Source organism: Vitis vinifera, chromosome 8, assembly GCF_030704535.1.
Source record: "Vitis vinifera cultivar Pinot Noir 40024 chromosome 8, ASM3070453v1".
Taxonomy (NCBI): Eukaryota; Viridiplantae; Streptophyta; class Magnoliopsida; order Vitales; family Vitaceae; genus Vitis; species Vitis vinifera.
Window position 1 is genome coordinate 16,564,796 of NC_081812.1, and position 11,993 is coordinate 16,576,788.

Genomic DNA, 11,993 nt, shown 5'->3' on the forward strand with positions numbered 1-11,993 from the left:
CACTTCACCGTGTCTACCTGTGAAATGCCCACCACCATGCATTCAATTAATAACCCTCGTCCAAACAGCCTCGAACAACAGCCCAAGTCTATTGCTCTCCTTGCCAGTTGTCACACCTTCAATTACTGATTCCCACTATGGTGTCCGTTTCCGCCCACCCCAATATGCATGGTATGCAACATTCGTCTCCCTCATCATTCTCTTGGGCTTGTTTGCTTCTCTTAAGGAAAAATGGTTTTTCCTAGTACCCAGCTTCAACAAAACAAAGATTACATTACACCAACATGACTAACTTGTATATCATCTGGATGCAAGTTTTCTTGTGTGCTGAGAAAATCCATCCACTTTCTTTTCCTCCAGAACAAAACAAAACCCTATTTATCCATTCCTCATTTAAGAATCATTAATTTCCCAAACACAAATAGTTCTAATTCTTGTCAAGATATGCGGTGGTGTTTGATGTGTAGTCTGTACCCAATTCGATTGGGTAGTTGATTGGTCTCTGTGAGTCTAGGCTGGTCCTACGGGCCAACATGCCCAGGCCCACTTAAACATCTCACCTTGGACTAGTCTGGATGTCCAATAGTCCATTATTCAGATGCATCGCCATTATTATTGCAATTTAATCAGTTTTGTTAAACTGAACACACAGCTTCATGCCCAATCACCTCACGGGGTATGAGTGTGTATGATTAAAGCTAAACCAATTTCTTAGCAGCCTCCAACTCAAGCCCCTATAAAGCAGTCTTTTCGATCTATCTTCACTTTGATTCCACGATTTCAAGAAAAGCCCAACCAAATTATGATGTCCCCTGCTTTCCCAATTAAAAATGTATAGATAAATAATATATTTTATTTGCACTTGTCAATTATTCTTTCTTATCTCTCTCCCTCCATGTAATATATATATATATATATATATATATATATATGTGTGTGTGTGTTATATATATATATATATATATATATATATATATATATATATATATATATATATATATATATATAGTGTGTGTGTGTGTGTTATATATATATATATATATATAGTGTGTGTGTGTGTGTGTGAAGAAGAGCAGGCACCATTTGAACACAACTGGACATTGGCCTTCTTCTTGTATCATAACAATCATTAAAGATGGCTCCTCTCCGGAGTCGTCCAAGCTGTAACAATCGGATTGCAATTTTTGAAAAATGAAAAATGAAAAATGAAAAATTTAGCGTTGAATCGCCCTTTCAACACATGGCCGACATGGGAGCCTATTGAAAGATGGGCTTAGGTTGTTACCATATGTGGGGTTTTTTTTTCAAAAGAAAGAGATTTTAGAAGTGGATTACGTAGGTGGGGCCGTGGGGGTGACATTGGTGTAATTAATTACCACGCTTCATGAATTTTAAATCTACATGATGGTGAAATCAAGTGATGCGAATGCTTAATCGGTAAGAAAGAAATACACGAAATGGCAAGTAACGCTTCTGCCCTCCTCTGCCGTCACATTAGCTACCCTATCCACTCGCAGAAACCAAAAGAAGAGCAGGTTGGATACTAGCCACGTGGGGGCCCCCCACTCATACCTATTGTTTTATGTTATATAATATTCCCTTCCTCATGGCTTCATCCTTTGCAAGGATCACCCCACAACGCCTCACTCCAAAAAAAGAAAACAGACTCGAATTTGATGACGTGTCACCCCTGCTCGGACTGATATGGGATCGTTCCAGCTCATTATCACTATCTTAATACGAGTATCGTCCTCGTCGTCAGTGCTCAAATCGACGGTTCACGTTCCTTCCCTCATTCTTTGTCTTATTGTGAGTCATCCGTTACTTCAAGTGAAGTACATGAACACTCTCTGCCACTGACTCGCTCGCTCACTCACTGCCCCACACTCAATGGACCCTTCTTCTTCTCCTTCTCCTTGGAAATGCGTTGTATTCCTCTTTGCTTTCATGATCTTGGATGCCGCCATCGTCGCACTTGCAGATCTTCCTGGCACATGGGAACTCATCGTTCCCAACGCCGGTATAGCCTCGATGCACACTGCCGTCACACGTTACGGCACGGTCGTCCTCCTAGACCGGACCAACATTGGCCCTTCCCGGAAAATGCTGCCTAAAGGCCATTGCCGCTACGACCCAAAGGACGAAGTTCTCAAACGCGACTGCTACGCCCATTCTGTCATCCTCGACCTCAACACCAACAAAATCCGCCCACTCAAGATCCTCACCGACACCTGGTGCTCCTCCGGCCAGTTTCTTCCGGACGGCTCACTCTTACAGACGGGAGGCGACTTGGACGGTGTGAAGAAGATACGAAAGTTCGTACCTTGCGGCCCACATGGTTTCTGCGACTGGGAGGAGCTCAAAGACGTGGAGCTGGAAACAGGGAGGTGGTATGCTACCAACCAGATTTTACCCGACGGCTCTGTCATCATCGTCGGCGGTAGAGCCGCGAACAGTGTTGAATATTATCCGCCAAGGAAGGGCGGCGCCGTGCAATTGCCGTTTCTGAGTGACGTAGAGGACAAGCAGATGGACAATCTGTACCCTTACGTTCACCTTCTTCCCAACGGTCACTTGTTCATTTTCGCCAATAATAAAGCAGTAATGTACGATTATACTAGTAACAAAGTCATGCTTGAATACCCACCTTTGGATGGAGGCCCACGAAACTACCCGTCGGCTGGTTCATCGGTGATGCTTGCTCTGGAGGGAGATTACTCAATGGCCATAATCGTGGTATGTGGTGGAGCCCAATTCGGCGCTTTTATTCAGAAGAGCACTGACACCCCTGCGCATGGTAGTTGTGGCCGCATAGTGGCCACTTCGCCCCACCCGGTTTGGGAAATGGAGGACATGCCATTTGGTCGGATCATGGGTGATATGGTGATGCTCCCCACCGGAGATGTTTTGATCATAAATGGAGCCCAAGCTGGGTCTCAAGGTTTCGAGTTGGCTTCTAGCCCCTGTTTCTTCCCGCTTCTCTATCGCCCAAATCAACCGCTTGGGTTACGCTTCATGACACTGACCCCGGGCACTGTGCCCAGGATGTACCACTCCACCGCCAATTTGCTGCCGGACGGCAGGGTGTTAATCGCCGGAAGTAACCCACATTACTTCTACAAATTCGCAGCGGAATTTCCCACCGAGTTGCGAATCGAGGCATTTTCGCCCGAGTACTTATTTGCGGACAAAGCAAATATTCGTCCGGTGATTGATGAATCGCCCGAAATGGTCCGTTTCGGGGAGCAATTTGATGTGTTCGTATCGGTTTCGCTGCCGGTTGTTGGGTCAATGGAAGTGAACTTGGCAAGCGCTCCTTTTGCCACACATTCGTTTTCGCAAGGACAGAGACTGGTGAAATTGACCGTTAGTCCCACCGTGCCCGACGCTGATGAACGTTACCGGATTGTCTGTACAGCACCGCCGGGAGGGAAGATCGCTCCGCCGGGGTATTATATGATGTTTGCAGTCAATTTGGGGGTACCAAGTGTTGCACGCTGGGTCCAATTGGTCCCATAAGCCTCTTAATTTTTTCTTCTTGTGACTTATTATCATTATTATTTTATTTTGCTCTTAAACGTCTCTATCAGTCACGAGATTTCAAAGAAATGGAGGTGGGTTTGTCTGAAAAAGTATGTTAAATTTATTAAATTGTAATGTCCAATTTGCACATATCAATCCAACTTTTATTTTACCTACTGCATTGTCTTGAACTTGAAACCCTCTGAAAAAAAAAGGACTAGGATGGGCCAGATAAATAAGGACCGCCACCTGTCCATATATCCAACCCGCCACAAATCGGGTCGGGATTTATCAACCCATGAGAACTCAAGTTATTTACTAATTATTTTAAAATCTATATCATATGAACCATTTTATAACATAAAATATTATATATTAAATATCTCAAAAACCTTAAATACTTATCACTTTTTTTATTTAATTTAAAATAAATGATAAATCATAATCTCAAATTTTAACATTCTAAAATACTTTAACAATTAAACAAAAACGACACATATTAATTTTAGATAGTTAAAAAAGAGAGATATTGTAATTTATTCTTTATTCTTTTCATATTTTTTATATTTCATATCTTAAATAAAATAATAATATAATTTAAAAATATTAAATAATCATGTGTGAATAAGAATGACAATGAGATGAATGAGAAATCTAAATAAATGTATTAGGGGTTTATTTGAGAATTTTTTTAAGACATAAGACAGGTTTGGATATTTTCCCTCCCCACCTTTATTATATATAAAATTAATTTAATTTAATTTACTTTTTTATTTTTAATAATATAATTACTTTTCAATACAAAATTATAATATTTTAATTATTTATTTGAATATAATTAAAAAAATTTAAAAATAAATTTTTAAGAAAAGTTTTTATATTTTCTTTAAAAATAAACGGAGAGAGGTGAGGTAGGTATGAGAAATTTGTATACCTATTTGATACCATTTAATATTTTTAATAGAATAAAAATGCGAAATATATTGAATAAATAGGATAAAGTTGAGATCCGTGCAACTAAGGGTCTCCAAAAAGCCCACGGCCCGTGGCATACTTTAGGCCCGGTCCGGCCCGACGGGCTAAAGCCCGGCCCAAGCCCGTCGGGCCCGAGCCCGTTTCTGGACGGCCTGGCGCGGCCCGCCCGTTGGAGACCATTACGTGCAACCTTCACTTTTACCAACCATATGTGTGAGTTCAAGTTTTAATAGGCTATCTCAATCATCAGTGCTAGTTCTCGTATTTTAATATTTTGGAGTTGGTATTTTTGACTCTAATTCCTTGAATTCTCACTCATGCCAACCTGAATCTTGGATTGGGCACGGCTTTGGCATGTTGGACCTACTTAAAGTTGCAGCCCAAAAAGGGGGTATTGATGGCTCCGAAGAGGGAAAAAGAAGAAAACAAAAGAGAAGGAAGGCAAAACCTGAGGTTCGGTGACTGACACATTTCATTAACTTCTCTAATTCCTATTAGGAATTTTATGAAATTCCAAGTTCTGAACTTATGACCTACAAAATAGGGTTTCAAGTGATCTATTTGGCTAAGCTGTTGCATGTTTGCTTTCCTGGTAAGGCACTTCATGTCGAGAGGCATTCCATTATATGGATCGGAGTTGTATCCTTCAGCAGTCCGCACAATGGAGATAAATAGCTTCGGCACGTGACATTTATCAAGTAAATTAATAAAGATGAAACTTTAAGAAGGAAAATACTTCAATTGCAAGCAACCATTCATGTGCTACAACACTTCAAGCCTTTTTCTGTTCACTGACCATTATATAACATATGCCAAAGCAATAATGGCATATCCACAAAAGTATCTAAAGTACATATATATCAAGCCATTGATCCTACTCCATCACCATTATAGCAGTCGGCCACAGCCACAGCTGCACTTCTCTGCACATTCTTGTAAGAATAACGGCGAGCCACGATCACATATACCCACAAGTTGAGCATATTCATGATTGCTAGCAGCCAGTAGAACTTGTCCAAGCGGCTAGTGTTCAAATCCACACCAAACCAGCTCTTCCCATGCTTCTCTGTTACGTGATCCACGATTGTTATCAACAGACTACTGAGGAAGTTGGCAGCTCCGATCACACTAAGGTAGAAGGCAATGCCTAAGCTTCTCATGGAGTCAGGAACTTGGTCATAGAAGTACTCTTGCAGGCCCACTAGACTGAACCCATCTCCAATACCTAAGATGACAAACTGTGGAGCTAACCAAAACACACTCATTGAAAGTGAACCAGTTTGCGGATTTTTCTCCACGACGCCAAGTCTCTTTTTCTCAACCAAGGCTGCTACTATCATGCCTATCATTGAGAAAACCATCCCAATACCAATCCTCTGGAGGATTTTGATACCTCTTTCGGTTCCTGTTGCCTGTCTTAGCACAGGTACAAGAATCTTTTCATAAATGGTGACCGAGGCTATCATTCCTATGGCAGCAAGAGAATAAATTGAGGCTGCAGGGATGAGAAAATCGTTGTCAATCTTGCGGTTCATTGTTGCACCTTGTTTGATGAAGAATGTGGAGGCTTGGGCTACGCAAATTCCAAATGGCAAGCAACTTAGCCATATGGGAATCATGTTGAGGATAAGCTTCATCTCCTCAACGTTTGTTACAGTTGCAAGTCTCCATGAACTTTGTTGCTTCTCCGCTGAATCTCCATTGTCTTCGAGGATTGCAGCCTTGTCAAGAAATCTGTGAAACATTGATAGAATAAATTAAGTTTTCTTCACTTGCTCTGTTATTATGGTAAGTCCAGACATGTCAAACACGAAGAGAAAAAATGCATGGGCACAAGATTTTGTGCAGTGCGATCTATTAGGACTAAGTAATGCACAAGAATAAATTCACAGTGAAACAAATTTAGTGACATGGATCGCATGTAGCAGAATCTAATTGAAATTAGAAGTTTGCTTGCTTACTTAAGCTTCTCGGTGTGGCAGAGAAATCTCTCTTGCGTCTTTTTTGCTGTTGGAACTTCATACAATTGGGAAGGGTTAGGAGGATAAGGAAGTTTTCTCTTGGCAATTGCCGCAACTAAGACCTGCAGCAAGGGGGTCAAGGGGCTCCCCATAGGCTTCCTGTACCGATAAAATGGCCTCCCTACACAGAAGATCACTATTGTAACCGCCATAACTACAGAGAGAATGATATCGGCAACACCCCAGCTCACATGATCCTGCACATAGACAATCACGGTGACCCCAATTAGGAGTCCACTACAAAGGCCGAAGTTCCACCAGTTGAAGTAGGACATCTTCTTCTTTCTTTCTTCGGAGTAATCATCGTCAAACTGGTCAGCCCCAAAGCTCTCCAAGGCTGGTTTATGCCCTCCAGTTCCTATAGAGATCAAATAAATTGCAAGGAAGAAGACCACCTCATGGACCTTCCTAGGTTCCAGACATGTGCCTGCGCCACATGGCCTTAAGCTTGGTACTACTCTTGACATGGTCAAGAGAATCAATCCCTGTTCAACACAAAATTCCCAATTAGTTTCATCAAATCCTTGTAAACTGGACTCATTGATGAACTTATATCAAAGTGAAAGTCCAGCTTTGATTTGTGTGGATCTCCACCGCCCATGGACGTAGGACTGTTGACTCTACATAGTCCAATTGAATTCATTTGATGGGATGAACCAAGCACCAAATGGGATGGGATAGTTAATATATATATATATATATATATATATATATATATAGTTAAAAGATGCAATTTACCAAGAGGTAGACAATGGATGAAATGAGAACTGTTGAGAATCGGCCCCAGTAAGCATCAGCCAGGAATCCTCCAAGTAATGGCATCGTGGTGGTTACTCCGGACCAGTAGTTTACACTCTTTGCCGCTGACTTGAGGTCTTCATGCATTACCTTAGAGAGGTATAAAATCAGGCTAGTTGCTATTCCAAAGTAACTCAACCTCTCACTGAATTCAATTGCTGCAAATAGTCACAGAAAATCAAATCAGCCTTCATATGACCAGAAAAGCAAACATCAGTTTTTTTCATAAAAATATACTCTTGTAATATGATCTTAAAATTCGAATTGAACCCGGACACAATTCATCAATTAGGCCAGAAAGTTCCGTCATCTGATTGTTTGATTTTTATGTGGTATAAATGACTAAACTAATTTTTTTTGGACGATATGATTGAACCTAAATCTTTGATTGGTTTGGGTCAATTCATGACTATCACTACTTTCCACTTTCCCTTATATTTTGATCACTTTTGATACAGTTGTGTATATAATCAACAATTAGTAAAAAATGAAAACTGATGCCATATACCTTTATAATTTGGTCATTCAATTGAAGTAAAAAAAAATAAAAATTAGGGTCCTCGACCACCCTGAGCCTCTCAATAATCTTCAAAATATGAGATCAAACACAGTTGGAGCTATTACTTTTGCCTTTACAGCTGGTTTTCATCTGGCTTCCTTGCATATAAATCCTATTTAAAACATAAACAAATGTTTGATACCAAAATTTAGGGAACTGCTTGACAGGTTTCAGGGCAATTATTGTGGGACTTTATCTTCGAGTATGATTAGTTTCTTTCATTTAAAAAGAAAAAGGCAAAAGAACAAAAAAAAGGAAGCTTTCTAAAACAGAAGATCTAGTACGATATTTTCAATCATTTTGGCAGGACTTCCAAATTCTATGCTTGAAGTTTGAACACACATGCATGGCCTCCATGAGTTGGTAAATTCTTTGTGGGAAAGTGCATGTGATTTTAACACTCAGTAGCCAACAGTAAGAAAAAATATATCTTATCCTAGGAATGATCCTCCAGTCATATTCATCTCTCTCTCTCTCTCTCTTTCTTGGTACGAAATAGTCTGAGAACAATTATTCGTATGTTGTACTATAAACCAGGGGAAGATGGGTTGTTCCTTGTTGAATTCCCAGGCCTCTACATCTAGTGGGTGCAGATAAGGTTATAGTTTGAAATGATAACAGCATAAAACATGAACAAGTAATGTTGTTGAAGAGAATAAGAAGCAAAGATCAAACTAAAGAGCAACCACAAATAACACTAATTCAAGATAAAAGAGAAGGAAGAAGAAGCAACTAGTAATTAGAAATTAGATGCATGATCTGTTTGGTTGAGATAAGCAGATAGGCGGACAAGAAAAAGGAGGAACAGAAGAATGACTTTCCCTACTGCCAAACGGAGCATAAACATGAGCATAATCAGACAGGAATCCTTTTGGATTTAGCGTAGGGGTTATGCCAAATAAGCCTTAGATTCCTTACCAATAATAAAGAGAGAGGCTTTCCAAACACCGGTGGAAGCTCGGAGAGGGAGCCTTCCTTTATGATCCACAGAAGAATCATAAACCCATGTCTTCTCATCAACTTCTCCTTCCTGTCTCTGCACCATCTTTCACTTGGGTTGGATGATACAATATATTTTCCTCACTACCTGTGTAGTAGGAAGAAATAATTAATACAAAAAGGGTGTAAGGTTCAGAGAGGATATCTACTGAGATATCGCAGGACTATGTTTTGGTGGGGAGGGAAGCTTTGGTCTCTACTTCTTATATAGATGGATTCCTTTCTTGACCATTCTGTTTATTACAGCAGATGAAAAATGATAATTTTTCTTGGCCATGATTTTCAGTAAGAAAATATTATTCCTTCCCACTAAGACGTCATTGTTGGTCCCTAGATGGGAATGACATCCATCGCCCGTTCTTCAGTTTTTTCTTTAAGGGACCAACGCCTGAAAAGCCCCGCAACCCCCGCCCCCCCCCCTCTCCCAAAAAAAAAAATGCATGCACTTGCATTCTTTCGCTATCAAGCGTATATTTAAATCTAATTATGAAATCAATCCATGTCAAATAATTTGATCTTGATTTCACATACCACGTTTATTGAATTGTTATTGACTTGAATGAATTAAGTTAGAATCAAATTTGTATCAATCAAAAATGTGAATTTAGTGAAGTTGTATGGTGTCGAACTCAAGTAACAGACATGTAAGTGCATTTTAAATCAAGTTGTAGGGTAATTAGCAACGTCCTAACCTATAAGCTTATATTCCAACATCAAGATTTCGATTAGATACGAATCTCAAGTAAATTATATTATATATTTATTTCTCACCGACTATAATTAAAAAATATATATATATATATATATATTTAAATAATGATAACAGCACTACACTTTCCTCCACTCTCCTTTACTCCTTTTCCTTTAGTTGCCCCCTTGTCAAATTCAACCGGATTTGAAGACGGCCGAAGACAGAAAGATGAAACCATTGGTTGATTACCAGAAAAGGAAGGAAAATAAGTCATGTTTGGGGATGAGTTATGAGTAGTTTAAACCTTTAAAGGAGCGATGGGGGCAGAAATGATAGGCCCATTACCAAAATTTTGGTCTTCTTTGAGATGGATTACCTCTGCATTTACTCCATCCATATTGGAGACATCATAATTCTGAAACTTTAGATTTGCTTCAAAAAGCTTATCACCATATAATTAAATTATTGCAGTTGGACTATTATTTGTTTGAGTCTTAGACCATCTTATAATAATGGCCAAGAAAACTATAGAAAAGGTCGAAACCATTATGATGGTTAATGGGCCATTTCTCCCTCCATATGATATGACTAAGCGACTTTCCCAATCTACGGCCCAAATAATCACGTGCTAATATCATAATAGAATGAAAGTGAAATTGTTTGACTTTAAGTTCTTTGAATTGTGGATAAAAATCTAAAGTATCTCTTTGCTGGTATAGGAACAGCATGAAAAAAGAAATGATAGAAAGGGTCGGTGATGGCCGGAGCTCAAACTCAAAAGGCTCCCTGTTTCAAAGCCCTGATTCGAATTTTTTTTTTTTTTTTTTCCGGTTGAGGGGTTTGGGTCAAAAGACTCAAAACTTAAAAAGTAGTTCATGCTGGCATCTACTCAAGCTGGGGGCTGAGCACTATCAACTATGGAAAATCTCTTCTGGTCGACATAGGCCACTAAGAGGGTCATTCTTTGAAGTTAATGCCTTCATGATCTCGTCCATCTCTGTCCCACATCCTTATCCATGTCAGGCTGCATCAGATCAGATGGGAACGGTAGCCAATCTGAAGAAGTAGTGGTAACTAATAACCAGTATAAACAACTCATAGTCAACCATAGTAGGATGATCGTAATAGGAATAATGGATGTGAGAAATGGTAGTGTTTGACTTTCCTCTCCACTCTCCTTTAAATAATCAGTAAGGCACCAAAATTGAAAAATGACTAGGAATTATATTATATAGTTTTTGACACTAAAACCCCAAAGATTAAACTAATACAAGGAACCTCTGTCATTAGGGGGATGAGTGGGGCACTATCAATATGACTTGCATTACGCAATTAAATCGAAGGATTGTGATAGATTATGACGCAGGGTCACTCTAGTTCATTGTGACATGTGTTTTGTATTTGTTATTACTTTTAAACTTCAAATCTTGATGGGTGTCCAATGAGACTATTCTCAAAAGAATTGATAGCGACGCAAACAATGGGGATAAGATCCATGGAGGTGGCATAAGAGTTCAGAAAACTACTAATGCGGGTAAGAGAGAGTTCCTAGACGTGATAGTCATGAATCAGAATCAAATCATTTTAGCTTTTGCCCAGTTTGGGCACATGTCTGAGGTGTCCATCAATACGACAGTAGGTAGGGATCTCAGAAATGACTAAAGAGAAGGACCAATGGAAAAGCAAAGTTTCAACTTTTGTCTTCCTTCTCGTTCTCCTCTATATCCAACCCTAGGAAAGCTTGGAAGGAAGAAGCTTGAGAAATGGTAACTGTGATTCTGTTTTGCAGTAGGTTGTTTTTTTCTTCCAAGGGAATATATTCCAAAGTAGTTTTGGAAAAAGAGTCTGCAGGCCATGAGCCACATGTTATTCTTATGTAACTTGCACTTGAAAGTTGACATAAATATAGGATGAGTTTGTTGAGGCGGTGTTTTTTTTTTTATCCTTTTCCCTTTAAGTGGTTGAATTCCGCCAAATTAGTAATTACAGTGATGAAAAGCTCGGTGTTGACAGTTTTTGCGTGCCAGAGTCGTGCAATTTGTGGGGGTTGTGAATTAGGTTTCCGATTTAAATGAAGCAGAATGATAAAGTCATTTGGAATGGCTCTTAAATCTTAATCAGTGTGTGCCTAACTTCACATGCCATACATGTGACAAGTCCAAGACAACGAAAGAGAAGAGTGTTTAACAGCTGAATCTTGTGCGAGAGGTTGCGTCAAACAGAATAGTCATGATGGTAGGCTTGGCCGACAGAAATCGAGTTGGTACCCCATCTTATGATTCAGCGAGCTGCTTCTTTTTGTAATGAAGAGAAGCTTTTGATGGTAGTGAATTGTTTCAAAGCTTGGCTTAGTTCAGCCACCCAATTTGCCCAAAGGATAAACACGATTGCGCTTTATGTGCATGCTATTACATTACACCCACTATTG

The 11,993-nt window shown here is 39.7% G+C and overlaps 2 protein-coding genes across 2 annotated transcripts; one reads left to right on the forward strand and one right to left on the reverse strand.

The window, feature by feature from the left end:
- Positions 1–1,353: 1,353 nt before the first annotated feature.
- LOC100245906 (aldehyde oxidase GLOX) lies at positions 1,354–3,698 on the forward strand. The gene has a single exon (XM_002274727.4). It carries the CDS (start codon positions 1,891–1,893, stop codon positions 3,517–3,519), a length of 1,629 nt encoding a protein of 542 aa, XP_002274763.1. The 5' UTR covers positions 1,354–1,890; the 3' UTR covers positions 3,520–3,698.
- A 1,518-nt stretch (positions 3,699–5,216) lies between these two features.
- Positions 5,217–9,169, reverse strand: LOC100261476 (protein NRT1/ PTR FAMILY 5.6). Its single transcript, XM_059739134.1, has 4 exons — positions 8,794–9,169; positions 7,257–7,474; positions 6,459–7,003; positions 5,217–6,231 (listed from the first exon to the last, which is right to left on the reverse strand). The coding sequence occupies exons 1-4, from the start codon at positions 8,918–8,920 to the stop codon at positions 5,358–5,360; spliced, it is 1,764 nt and encodes a 587-aa protein (XP_059595117.1). The 5' UTR covers positions 8,921–9,169; the 3' UTR covers positions 5,217–5,357.
- Positions 9,170–11,993: the final 2,824 nt, after the last annotated feature.